This window comes from Perna viridis, chromosome 7, assembly GCF_037379345.1.
Source record: "Perna viridis isolate PV_CMFRI_1.1 ecotype Kerala chromosome 7, ASM3737934v1, whole genome shotgun sequence".
Lineage (NCBI taxonomy): Eukaryota > Metazoa > Mollusca > Bivalvia > Mytilida > Mytilidae > Perna > Perna viridis.
This window is the reverse complement of record NC_142451.1, coordinates 39,464,112-39,478,825: the sequence shown is the minus strand read 5'-3', so window position 1 is coordinate 39,478,825 and position 14,714 is coordinate 39,464,112. Positions and strand designations below refer to the sequence as shown.

At 34.9% G+C, this 14,714-nt stretch overlaps 1 protein-coding gene across 1 annotated transcript; it reads right to left on the bottom strand.

Annotated features, from left to right (window-relative positions):
- Positions 1-3,048: 3,048 nt before the first annotated feature.
- On the bottom strand, positions 3,049-14,145 carry LOC148612650 (uncharacterized). Its single transcript, XM_088590538.1, has 8 exons — positions 14,016-14,145; positions 10,317-10,456; positions 9,540-9,662; positions 8,405-8,518; positions 7,893-8,042; positions 5,737-5,945; positions 4,518-4,682; positions 3,049-3,567 (listed from the first exon to the last, which is right to left on the bottom strand). The coding sequence occupies exons 1-8, from the start codon at positions 14,141-14,143 to the stop codon at positions 3,382-3,384; spliced, it is 1,215 nt and encodes a 404-aa protein (XP_088446664.1). The 5' UTR covers positions 14,144-14,145; the 3' UTR covers positions 3,049-3,381.
- Positions 14,146-14,714: the final 569 nt, after the last annotated feature.

The following is a 14,714-nucleotide window of genomic DNA, read 5'->3' as shown; positions in this document are numbered from 1 at the left end:
TGTTTTGCACTGGGCAATCCCAACAATTGATTTATACCAAAATCTAAAATGGAAGGTGCACAAAAAGAACATGCAATAATGATTCTGTGAAATTTTCATTCAATTCCATTCAGTGGTGCAGAATCAATTCATTCAGTAGTGCAGAAGGAGTAGCGGATAAGAGATAGATCACCCATGTCCCAATATTCATAAATGATAAAGTATGTGTTTTGTTTTGCAAAACTCCCAAATTGAATTTGATCAAGATCTAAAACAAGCGATGCACAATGGGAGCACGTCATAATAATTCTGTGAAAGTTTAATTCATATCATTCCATTCAGTGGTGTAGGAGGAGAATCTAATAAGAAATGGGTCCTCCCTGTACAACGTAAGAAAAGAAGACGGGCGGACCGACGGATGGACACACCTCTTTCACTATATACCCTACTTTGAAAGTGGGTGTAGAATAAACATCCTTCCAAATACAACATTTGGTAGAAAATATAAGAACACCTTCAAATATTTCGGCCCGTGCAAGTCCAGGTGTTAAAAGCACTAAGCTTGTCGTAAAAGGCGACTAAATAGTGCTCTGAGACCTAGCCGGGGACTAGGCGCTCTGCCCAGAGAGCAACTGGGATGTGTGCCCCAGGTGGTGGAATGGGGTACCCCTGGTGTGTTACATGCTGGGGTTGTCAGGCTATAATACGGAAAACCTGACCGCAAATCCTAGTGGTGCACCGTTTTGGGAAAGATGCCACGTTCCTTGCACGTTAATGAACCCTGCTGTGGTATTCGATAGGAGTAGGAATCTTTGCGCTCCGCCACAGGAGGCTAAATTGCCCGACCTTACCCATCCCTCCCTTTTTTCTAGTGGCAATCTAAATTTGTCGACCCTATTATCCTTGTGTCCCATCCCTTCATTTCATTTCATCACCATTCATGTACATCGTCTGAATAAAGCTGAAATATTACTGCTCGGGCGTTAAACCCCAAAAATCAATCAATCAAATATTTCGATGATATACTTATACTAAAGATATATTTCCTGCACAACATTTTTTTTAATAGAGCAAATCTTGATAAAAAAGAATGTCCGTTTCTTGACCTTAGTATTCATATCAATATTATGGTAAACTATTCCTGAAAAGAGGGGATACACACAATGGACAAAAAAATCAGTTTTCACTGTAAGTGTATTCCCTCTCAAAACCAAGAATTGGAGGGCCGCAACAAGATATCAAAAGAAGAGCTAACCAATACTTAAGGAATAATAGATCTATATTTTTGATAGTGAATTTAAAATAAATGTTACGAAAATTACCTTAAATGTTTGTGCTTGAAATCTCACAATATATAATGGCTAAATGCATTATGAATCATTCAAAGTTTCAAATTATGATGCATTGAAACAACGGTTACAGTGAATTCCCACTAAAATTCTACTGCAAGTCGTTGTTACGTTTTGTCTACATATTGTTTGTTTATAGTTTACACACTGTTCTTTAGATGAATTCAGATATAAACTATGTGCAAATTCAATGATTAAATATACATTCACACGAAAGTCACAATAGAGAACGATAATTTGGGGCGTAAAATTTTTTTTCTGTGACCCGATATATCGTAAAACAAATTACTTGCTCTTCTTGACGTATTTTATTTCTACTCGTTTAGGCCATGTTTGTAGATTTTGACTTTTGTGAATTACTCCTGACGCTTTCGTATTTTTCCCAACATTAAGATTTCTGTCTTGGAGATCTGAAAAGGGCACCCAAATTGACAGTCGTATGCATTGCTTCTGCATGTCATGTCTTTCTTTTAAAAAAATCTTTACGTCTTATTTCGTTTGAATGAATCATGCTTGAAAATGTTTTCGCAAACACTTTTAATGTAATTAAACTTATAGTTTTCAAATTTTAACTTTCCATTCTTCATTTTTTAAATTTTTTATCGGGTCCGGAATAACAAAAAAAAACTTTTTAAATATGCAACTGAAAGCTTGGTATGACAGCATGTTTGTCAATTAGGAAAATAAAGTAGAAAAATTCCTTTGTTAAAAGATTGTCCAGAAGTATCAGTACCAAACCGACTTAGTGTTGTCATGAACTAATAATAAATTATCGGTAATAAGCAAATAAATACGTTTATTGTAACATTTTCGAATTATCCATAGCCGTTTGTATTTTACGGTAAGTAACTTTACATCAAATTTTGTTTTCATATTGGTATGCTTTTCATTAGATTTTAATTCAACGGTGGTCTTTTCCTTAGTATGACTTAGTCGAGCGTCAGTTCGTCTCCTTTGATCAGATAACATACAGCACAACCTGTCTAAAGAGAACACTGAATATTCCAAAGACCTACTAAACCAGACTCTTTTAAAGGCCGGTTTTACCAGGTCAATTGTATTTTGAATCTCCGAAAACAAAAAAAAGGCGTAAGGTTTAGACAGGTTCCACTGTATAATTGAGTGTAAGTGTTTGTAAAAATCAGGCAAAATTGAAAAAAATCAGAAATATGTACGTAAAAACCCTACCGATCTGACAATATGATTTCACTCAAGGATGCTTTCTTTAGTTGAAAAGACCAATATTTGATTTCTGCATCGCTGGATTCACTCGGCAATTTTTCAATATAATCGTAAAGTTTTTGACAGAGTTTGTTTCAGCTGTATTCAGACGATGAACATGAAATGGATGATAAAATGAACATGAAATGAAAAAAAAAGGATGGGTCACAAGGATAATAGGGTCGACAAATTTTGATTGCCACTGGAAAAAGGGGGATGGGTAAGGTCGGGCAATTTAGCCTCCTGTGGCGGAGCGCAAAGGTTCCTACTCCTATCGAATACCACAGCAGAGTTCTTTAACGTGCGTGGTACGTGGCATCTTTCCCAACACGGTGCACCACTATGGTTTGCGGTCAGGTTTTCCGTATTATAGCCTGACAACCCTAGCATATAACACGTCAGAGGTACCCCATTCCACCACCTGGGCACACATCCCAGTTGCTCTGTGGGCAGAGCGCCTAGCCCCCGGCTAGGTTTCTGAGCACTATTTAGTCGCCTTATACGACAAGCTTATTCTTTTAACCCCCGGATCTGCAAGGGGATTTGACAGAGTTATCTGACCTTGAAATCTTTATTTTCAGTGCATTTCTAGGAAATTGTAACTCAACGATCCAGTATGATATGGAAAATCTTGTCTGCTTTTCTTGATTCTGATGGTGCTAATGTTAAATTACACTATTAAAATTATGTTTTTTTTCATACCATGTTTCTCCGACTGCCTAATTCTTACATGGACTGATACTTGATACAGAAATAAATAATATGCACAAATTAATAACAACATTGTTCTCTTCTTGTTGTTTTGCTTTTTATCTCCTTTTACTGGACTTTGTCAGCCATGTGTTTTGTTCTCTGGATTTATCAATCCACGAATCAAATTACCCAGTTTAATGTAATCCTCCTCCGTGTTGAAAACATTTCCACTCAAACGTATATAGATCTGTCCATCAACGAATGTATATAAAGGAGTTATGTTGTGTTGTTCCATGTGATTAACCATCAGAGGAGCAACATGAAGCTGGAAAAGTTTAGAAGACAAATAAATGCATTAGTAAATTATTGTTACCCATTCTATTCCAATACAAAAGTGCAAATTGCATAATTATGAACTTCGAGGATCCTAATAGATTAAAAATAAAGTGAAGAGAAATAAAAAAAGTTAAATATTAAATTAAAATTCTCAAGCTATACTATCTCATTTTAGAGTCATCCGACAAGAACTATATTCTTTTATGTAAATCTACATTTAATACTAAAGAATTTTTTAAAAAAATATCATATAAGTGACTGGTTCATGAGAAGTTGCGACTTCGAAATTATTTACATGTAATATTAACTCTTTAGTGCAATTACCTCATTTTTAGAAACCTTTGAATGTAATTATGAGTCTTCATATTTTTCATTTCACATCTACATATGATGTCTAACCTTTCCAAGCAATTCAACGAAATACTTTGAGCAGTGAAGGAAGAATTGTGCTAAAGAAGTTTAAACGCTTCAAAGTAATTTTAAATACATATGGCCTTCTTCCTATAAATTATCTGAAAATTCATTGAGCGGTTCAAGAAATGGAATAAGACACGTGTAAAGACAGACTGGTTCCAGTATACCCTTATAACTTTCTATGTTATGTCGACAGGTTGTTAAACTCTTTGTTTCCAGTCGACAAAAAAAATAGATAAAATTAGAAAAAAAAGATAAAAAAAGTACTAATAAATAGACACGGTGGTCAATTTCTTCCGACCAATATAACCGACATTATATCTTAAGTTAATAACGAAGGACCGATACTGTCAAAATTTGGTTATAATTGAGTAAATATTTTTAGAGGAAAAGATTTGTATAGAAATGTCAACGATGACTACAACGGACGCCAAGCAACAACAGCAACTCGCAAGTATATTTTGTCTAGATGAACTGACACGTATATTGGAATAGAACTCTGGACGTTCCCATTATAACACTTACATAATCTTTTCGTCCTTCGAAAACACCTACTGAAGGTAAGCGAATCATTCGCATGTATGGCACCTCCATGGATTTTGGAATCGGAAGCGTGTTAGTTCCGCAAATTTGTGTCAAGTATTTAACAGCATTGTTCAAAAGTGGCTCCACATATTCTCTTATTTTTGCCTATTGAGTAAAAAATCAATCGCTGATATAGTCAGAAAAAAATTTAAACTGATACGAGATGATCCTATTTAAGATAGTAAATACCATGAAGATGCAATCGTTGTATTGCTAAATATCAACTAACCATACCCCACCTAGTATAGTGAGATGATATCGAATAGCACCACAATAAACTACTTACAAAGTACGCATTACCTATACAAAGCCTACACACCTTATTTAAAATTAATCCATCTACTGGGACACGAGATTTGTGGCTTAATTCGGAAGGACAGACAAGGTGATTAAAATATACCATACCGTCATTAAGTTGGGGTATACAAATGTAAAACAAAACATCTCTATTTCCCTCGTTTCACAATCCGCTAATAAAATATAAAGTAAAATGTAATTAAAGGATAAAAAATCAGACGCTTGTCTACATTCAATTTTTTTTATCAGAAGAACAAGAAAGGCATCCACTTTTACAAAATAAATGCATTGCAGTATAATATGTTGAAGCTTAAACGGATTCCTGAAAAACTGTAAACCTATCTTAACTTGACACTTTCAGAAATCCCCTTCATGTAAGTCTTAATGTATTTCCAACCTGAATAAAACCACACCCTTATCTTACCCAAACATAATAAACAATTAAAAAGACCATTACAAATCTGGACCTGCGCCACCGCCATATATTTGTTAACACACAAGTGTCTTCAAATGGTCAATAAACACCAAGCAAGTTAAAAATCTAGTGTTGGTTACAAAATCTTTACAGGTAATAACATAATGATAAAATATACTGCTGAAAAAAATTGCGAAGTTCAACGTGCTAAACATCAACGAAATACTTATTAAATTCCTCCATAATAGAAGGTGCACATCTTTAATATATATATAATCATCATGCAAAGTACAGAGTTGTTAATTTTCGTTTATAGATAACACTAAGTAGGTACCATTTATAACATACAGTGACAGAAAGGGTACCCTTAAGCGTGAAATCTAGCACCGGTGACGCAGAAAAAAAAGTCCGATTTATAAGGGTTTCAATGTATTTCAGTTTGCTTACTTGACCCCCAATACTATTGTAGAATTCAATCGCATCTTTTGCCACGATGAATGGACTTTCATCTCTTGTTCCTTGGTAGAAGAAATTCTTTTGGAAATCTTGTTTGTGGCCGTACGACACAACTACGGGTTTGATAAGTTTCTGGTATTTTTTATCGATGTATAGTATGGCACAACCTCTTGGTGAATACAACCATTTATGTAGCGTCCCTGTGTAACAAAATAATAGTTAAAATACAGCAGTGTTGGACCTTGGGCTAACATTTTGCGGTTCGATAATCCTAAAATAAAACTAAAATCCATTGCCGACCCTCGACGATTTGACATAAACACAATACCTATTCTCGTTATTTTATATGTAAATAAAGAAGACGTTGTCAAAACACAACCGAGACCATCCAACTGACTATTAACATACAACTAGTCATAAATGTACAAGTAAACACAAGTAGGGAAATATTAGAATATAAATACAAACAGAAAAAAAGAAAAGAACTTTAGTATTCACGCTTACAATACCCAACGTGCAATCTGGCCAAGTAAACACTAACAAGCTATTAAAGGCCACCAATCGGTTTTTAAAATCAGCAAATAGAACACTCCTTTAACATTTCTACGGTTGGCTCCTATTGGAATCTATTCTGTAAAACTAATCAAATAGAATGCAAGAAATAGTGTGATGAAATCATCATTTCCTACTGTGACGTACTACAAACGTTTGTTTGTTTGTTTGTTGGGGTTTAACGTCAGAGCAGCAATATTTCAGCTATATTCAGACGATGAACATGAAATTGATGATAAAATGAACATGAAATGATGATGAAATGAAAAAGGGATGGGACACAAGGACAATGGGGTTGACAAATTTTGATTGCCACTGGAAACAGGGATAGGTGGGTATGGTCGGGCAATTTAGCCTCCTGTGGCGGATCCCTATGGTTCCTACTCCGGGAGAATACCACAGCAGGGTTCTTTAACGTGCAAGGAACGTGGCATCTTTTCCAACACGGTGCACCACTATGGTTTGCGGTCAGGTTTTAGGTATTATAGCCTGACAACCCCAGCATGTAACACGCCGGGGGTACCCCGTTCCACCACCTGGGGCACACAACCCAGTTGCTCTGTGGGCAAAGTGTCCTAGCCACAGGCCAGGGTTCTGAGCACTATTTAGTCGCCTTTTACGACAAGCTTAGCGCTGCTGCCGGTCTATTCTTTTGACACCCGGACTTGCACGGGCAACAACACAATTTAAGATGATGCCATCATCAAAGAAAAGGATTTATTTTAGAAGCTGTCCATGAATAATTAGGCAGATCCTTTGATAAAGGGTGGCACAGGGTAATTTTATCCCATTGATATTTTTTTCCAATGTGATTGATATGTCATATGTATGTCAAATAAGATATGGTTTGTTTTAAATCGAGAATGAATTGCTTTGAAAATGATTTTAAAGTTCCCGAGCAAAGCAACCAAATTAGAGTGAGCAGTTATCTTCCTTCCTTCAATCAATTCCAATGCTTTCCATACAAAATATTTCTCTCTAATCATTTCAGTTAATAAAACACCGAATTTCAACTTCGAGAAAGGATACATTAGTGATACAAAATGGATGAAAATATTTTGAAAATAAAATTTGACATGTGCCACCCACTCCCTTGTTTGCATGGACTCCCTCTGAAATGATAAAAATGAGTAGGCCCTTCACTGACAATTAACAAAATTGTACAAAACTAAGACTCAAGCAAGTCGTTATATAAAGCAAAATAAACATGATATAATTTGTCCTTTGGGAAAGGGTATTTCGAGTTGGTACTTTAGGCTCTGGTTTTTCTTTCTTTCTTAAACTTTGAAATACTGACGTAATTGATAAAACATTATGTTGCACGATACATTCACACACTCAACCATTTCTGCAAAATTCAGTTGTACAGTAAACTAGAAGCAGATGAGCGAGGAACCTTGAAAAGAGAGACGCAGTTAAAGTCATCCTGCAAAAGCAATGTACTAAATATTTAAGTACTCCCCAAAAATATATGATGAGAAATCTGAAAATATGTATCGTATGGAGTGATTGCAATATTGCTCTTGAAGAATTAATAGAGAAATGTGCCAAAAAAAAAGATGACACTTAAAAACTACTTCATTAGATACTTTTACCGGAGTAAAAATCAGGTTTCAGTGTTTTGAGATCAATAGGAATCTGTCCCATGGCATGAGCACCGTCGATGAAACTTAATACTCCTTCTTGCTTACATAAAGCTACCAGTTTATCAACCGGCATTTTTACTGTGGTCTGGGTAATGTGATCTGAAACGTTTAATGCTTAAGATTACCAAACGCCTGTCTTCCTTGTTTTTTTGTTTTTTTTTTTTTATATTTCTTAAGGTATTTCGCAACTCGAATTAAAACATCCATTTGAAGAAAGTATAAAGTTTAGTTTAAGACATATTTATAAAAGCACTCTTTATGTTTTCGTTTTAAATGAAAAGAGTTGAAAAATTCAACCTAACAAGGACATTTTCATATCTTAATTTGAAAGAAACACTTTTATAGATGTGTTTTCAATATAGATGACTTTATAAAAAAGAGAAAAAAGAACAAATTTGATTTGAATAATTCGTGAAAGCCTTATTCTCAAAATGCTGCATACTGTAAAAGAAATGCATTACCAATAACAGCTACTTTAATCTGTTGGTATTCCTTTAAGTAGTTTCTGTACAATTCAATTATGTCATCTTCACTGATAATTGGAAATTTGAGTTTCATATGTACCACTTTAACTTCTGAGGAAAGTGTAAAAAAAACGAATATGATACACAGTCCATTCAAACATAAAATTGAGAGAAAGAGTATAAAATAACATAAATGAAAAAATATAAAAACACAACATCACAAGTAGAAATAAACTAAAAGATTATTTATTCAATAAAATTATATCCTAAATTAATACATTCACATATCATGAATCGACTAACATAAACAAATTCATTTTAACCCTAAACCACCATTCCAAGTTTAGTTTTAACATACTAGTATTTTATTGTTCAAGCAGGAACAAAAAGGCTAAGACACAAGTTTCAAAACTTAGAAGAGCCATCTCCGTGACACATATATATATTACACAAACATTGAACAAAAAGAAAAAAAAAAGATGATACTAATATTTACATCATTTACACATGCACGTTGTGTGTGGAAGGTGTTTCAATAAAATGAATTATTGTTGGGGTTTAACGCTCGGGCAGCAATATTTCAGCTTTATTCAGACGATGAACATGAAATGATGAAATAAAAAAAGGATGGGGCACAAGGATAATAGGGTCGACAAATTTTGATTGCCACAAGATAAAAGGAGGGATGGGCAGGATCGGGCAATTTAGCCTCCTGTGGTGGAGCGCAAAGGTTCCTACTCCTATCAAATACCACAGCAGGGTTCTTTAACAAGCAAAGAACGTGGCATCTTTCTCAACGCGGTGCACCACTATGGTTTGCGGTCAGGTTTTCCGTATTATAGCCTGACAACCCCAGCATGCAACATGACAAGGGTACCCCATTCCACCACCTGGAGCACACATCCCAGTTGCTCTGTGGGCAGAGCACCTAGCCCCCGACTAGATTCTGATCACTATTTAGTCGCCTTTTACGATAAGCTTAGCGCTGCTGCAGGCCTATTCGTTTAACACCCGGACCTGCACGGGGCTCTATAAAATGAAAACCTTTTTGTGCTGTAGCAAAATATTCGTAAATTTAATTACAATAATATCTAAAATTTACTCTAATTTCATTTATAGCTCAAATACTGACCTTGACTATTCAGGGATTCTGATACCTCGTTACAAACGTGCTTAACAGGAAGATAAGTGTATTCTGTGCATAATATTATGTCTCCATTCGAAAAGTCTAAGGCTTTCAGTACAGTAGCTACGGCTAAAATATCAAAGAAGCGTCAGGTGTAGAAAACTGTAATGACAAGTCATTTAGAACGTTCCACTGCTTACAGGGTACAATTTACCACCAAACATGAGGTAATAACTCAAAAAAAAACGATGCATTTCAAATAACACTAGTAATTGTTTTATGCCTTTTATATCTGTACAGGAATTATTTTAATTATCATTATGATTGTTAACAAAATATATTTTAAAAAGTACAGCGTTTTTTAACAATATTTTAAACAAATTAAAATACTTTCATAAATAATTTTACAGTGCAGGCTTGAAATTAAATGTTCAGCATTTCTTTGTTTTTCGGCATCCCATGACACAGCAGAATATCAATAATCTTTATATCATAACCTTTTATTGTAAAACCAGTAGTTAGTTTCATAGTACTTTATACGTTTACTTTTATGCCTTTAAAGATTTTAATAAATATATCAATAAAGTTTTTTTTGTACTTTTAAACATATAGATAAATTTATAATAACAGGTAAGGTAACAAATTACATCGTTTCACAAAAAAAAATCTTAAATGTGTGTCAAGGTAAAATAAAACCTTTCATCCTTAACAATTAGGTCTACACTTGGATTTCTATAACACTTCTAAGGATAATGTGACTATGTAAACCTAATACTTCTTTACCTGTTGTCACGTTTGGTACAAACACGACATCTTCTTTGTCGGCCTTGATAAAATTTGCAACAACTCCCTTTGAATCGTCTACTTTACTTCGTAGGTTGTGCCATGATAGATCAGGGAAGTCAAAAGACTCGCGAATACATCTGCATTTTTAATTATAAAACATAGTTACATGTGTAATCGTGAAAGTAGAGCCCTATCGTACAGCAAATTGATTTTTAATACCATTCAAAATCGCTAAAACTAATGCCCACCCATATAAAGCTGCATACCTTATTTGATTGATATACTGATGGTGTTTAACGCCCAAGCAGCCATATTTCAGCTATATCTAGATGACACCATATTTGAAACCTGTACGGCGAAAGATAAGATTTGTTTTTTTAATTTTTTTAAAAATAATTCTACATTATAAATTTGTACATGAAGTACTACGTGCAGTACATCTATTGACAATTGTAGGTAAAATTCACCGTGCATTTTTATAAATTGTTTAAATAAACACCTGAATCTTAAGTCAATTTCACTTCAAAAAGAATAAAATATAAGATTTAACATGAAATTTATGTTCAAGTTACGTTGCAGAAGAGCTACTTGGCTTTTATTTAACTAAAATAACAAAATGAGGACAATTTTTATCTATTTGCCCATATAAAAACCTCTAATATACAAAAAATCCCCAATGCATTTTCGTACAAAACTAATATCATGCGACATACACATTTTAAAATCTTTAACCAAAATTTCAGAGAATTTCACCGTGTAGTTTTTTTTTAATGTTTAAATGATCTTGAGGTAAGGCATTGGATATTTTTACATCAATGGTTTAGATCATGTAAATATTCAAAAAGGTTACTAAATATAAAATTATGATGACTTGTATTGAAGAAACAGCATTGCTGGGTACATCATGGAAACAAGTATTACATCTACAAGATGAAAACAAAAACCTTGAAATCTTATCAGGAATTAAAAAAGGTTTCATTTTCAACACTAAAAGATAAAGTATTTATAAAACTGGCATGAGCAATCAAGGGACCAAAATGAACATGAAATGATGAAAGGAAAAATTTGATGGGACACAGGGAAAATGGGGGTCGAAATTTTTATTGCCACTGGAAATAAGGAGAGATGTGTAGGATCGGACAATTTAGCCTCCTCTGGCGGAACCCTATGGTTCCTACTCCGGCACAATACCACAGTAGGGTTCTTTAACGTGCGAGGAACATGGCATCTTTCCCAACACGGTGCACCACAATGGTTTGCGGTCAGGTTTTCCGTATTATAGCCTGACAACCCCAGCATGTAATACGCCAGAGGTACCCCATTCCACCGCCTGGGGCACACAACCCAGTTGCTCTGTGGGCAGAGCGCCCTAGCCCCGGCTAGGGTTTTGAGCACTATTAACTCGCCTTTTACGACCAACTTAGCGCTGGTGCAGGCCTATTCTTTTGACACCCTAACCCGCAGGGGGCTGAGCGATTTGCTTTAAAAAAAAAGTCAAGTCAAGGGTAGACGAAAGAGGAAAAACAATTATGACACGTTGAACAAATCAGTTTTCATGGTGCAGATTGAACACCGTAACGATCAACGAGTTCATTATGACGACAAGAAAACTTCTGTAGTGACGACTTCAATCTTGTATCAACATAACCCCGTTCCAGAAGCCTATTTGTTAGAATTCCAACGCGATACAAAAAGTCTGCGTAATTTCGGTAAGCTCTGGCATAACGTATGAGTTGTGATATGAACACTCCATACGCAGGTTATAGGTTGGCCGTACTGTCTCATGACAGAGAATTTTGTTTTTTAATTATAATATTTTATCTAAAGGAATCTTGCTTTGCAAAAGAAAGGGTCATTTCAAACATTTTCCCAAGATAAATATATCCATGTAATCAATAATTTCCCAGTTTACATAAAGCAGAGTTGTTGGAGGCAGAAGTTTAACCCTTGCTTGGAATTATTTCCCTTTAACATCAGTAGCACATGGAAGCTTAAGTATAAGGAATTATGCGAACGTTCTAGTGATTAAAACCTTTAAATTTAGATTATTTCCCATACCCTAGGTCTACTACCTTAACGCAATACATGATTTCAAACCAAAGTAATATAACGCGCAAAAAACAAAACATTGTTTAACAAAGTATAGGGACTGTATCATTCCCCTGGATTATCTGATGAATATATGAATAACAGGTATAATAGAATATTCCAGCAATTGAAACATATCACTACTTCAGTTTTTAAAATTTCAGCACATTTTGGTAAATGGCGAAATGACAATTCCTCATATTTGAAAGGGAGTAACTTCAAGAATGAGTGTCTTAGTAGGCATCTGATTTATTTGTATAGCTTCTAATTAGGTTTTCCTAACCAATTGACAGTTTTTATCGAATTACCTGTTTTATTTTATCGAAACAAAACTTCAAAAGCATATTTATTGTCTCAAGATATGTTAACAACTAATGCGTTTGTAAGCTTTATCATCATATATATATATATTATGACACTACAAAAACATTATTTATGTTTTTTGGGGAAATTACTCGAATAAGGCCATTCAACTATGACAAAAGGAAACTTTTATAGGTCTATCTGTACAGATTATATTATCAATGAAAGGTTCTTCCATCAATAATCGTTTTCAAGATATTGGCTAGAAGCAGCAAAAACTTGATTTTTTTGCGTTTCAAGGGTTAAACACCTAACAAAGAGTCGTTCTAAAACTTTGATCTAATGGCGATGTTTCTGGGCTGCATCATATGAACCGAATATCTTCGTTTTGAAACAGTTTTTCAAGATTCTGTCGATTGATTAATTGATTGTAGAGGTTTAGGGTCGACAAATTTTGATTGCCACAAGATAAAAGGAGGGATGGGCAGGGTCGAGCAATTTAGCCTCCTGTGGCGGAGCGCAAAGGTTCCTACTCCTATCGATTACCACAGCAGGGCTTTTTAACGTGCGAGGAACGTGACATTTTTCCCAACACGGTGCACCACTATGGTTTGCGGTCAGGTTTTCCGTATTATAGCCTGACAATCCCAGCACGTAACACGCCAGAGGTACCCCATTCCACCACCTGGGACACACATTCCAGTTGCTCTGTGGGCAGAGCGCCTAGCCCCCGGCTAGGTTTCTGAGCACGATTTAGTCGCCTTTTACGACTAGCTTAGCGCTTTTGCAGGCCTGAAGATTCTGTCGAAAAACTGCAAAAAAATGTTATTAACGCCTTGCGTTACACACTAAATTTGGTTAAAATCTGTTGAGTGGTTTCAGAAAAGATTTTATATGACTTTTAACAACACGACGGACGCAAGATCGACAAAGCATCAAAAATAAAAGGGAAAGTGATAACACAAGCTCAGGAGCACCTGAAGATCTAGGCGTTTTTATAAAAGAGTTTTTCTGTTTAACAGACACTAAATTTTCACTTGCAATAATTTTTCTTCATCAAACATTAACAGTGCAAGAAACCAAAAATTTAAACATTTTCGTACGAACGTTTACCGTCAACTGTTTCTACGATTTTAATCTAATATCTAATGAACGACCAAATTGTGTTTGTTTGTTTGGGTTTAACGTCCGAGCAGCAATATTTCAGCCATATTCAGACAATGAATATGAAATGATGATGAAATGAAAAAAAAGGATGGGACACAAGGAAAATAGGGTCGACAAACCTTGTGAGGTATGCGATACCTTATTTGCGCATCCTGGACTCTCTTTGGTACAACTCCAAAAGATCCTTGGTTTATAAATGTTACACCATCTTTCAGAGTGAATTCCTTTTCTCTTATATCTTTTCCAAAATTTGTACCCACCTCCATGTTTTTCTTAATCTACAATGATTGGAAACTATTGAATTACACAGATCAAGTTTTTGCAGCTAGTCTTTACACAATAATTAGAGCATTAAGGTGCACCGAATCTGTACCGTGAAGAGCTTTAAAAATATACACTACAAATTTGTAGTTGTAGCCAAACTTGACCAGTAGTAACCCAAGTTCAATAAGAAAACAACCGCATTCTGACATTACTCTACGTATCTCTACCGATCAAAGTAAGACTACAAATAACGCATTCAAGCATGACGCAAAGGGATCGCTCGTTGTCGTTATCACAGTTAGTTAGCATTTCTAAACTAAAAGATTATTTTTCAATGGATTATCGTGAAATGGTTATTTCAAAATAATCCCTACATGTACATATATAATTTTTAGGTGTGCCGATGGAAACAAATAATTGCGCTCCGAAATAGACTTGTTTAGACCAATGTTGAAAGGGTAAATATTTCACTTTACAATGAGTCAATACATCCTAAGTATAACTTTTCGGAATTATATTTCTTCTAATCTTGGTGGCATTGAGAGGCATAGATGAGAATATACATTTAAAACA

Excerpts from the sequence above, each read along its gene's own strand:
- LOC148612650 (XM_088590538.1), bottom strand. The coding sequence starts at position 14,143 with ATGGAGGTGGGTACAAATTTTGGAAAAGATATAAGAGAAAAGGAATTC. Across the intron at positions 5,946-7,892 it reads GAAACCTGATTTTTACTCCG|GGACGCTACATAAATGGTTG; the intron begins GTAAAAGTATCT and ends TTTGTTACACAG. Across the intron at positions 3,568-4,517 it reads TCGAAGGACGAAAAGATTAT|CTTCATGTTGCTCCTCTGAT; the intron begins GTAAGTGTTATA and ends AAACTTTTCCAG.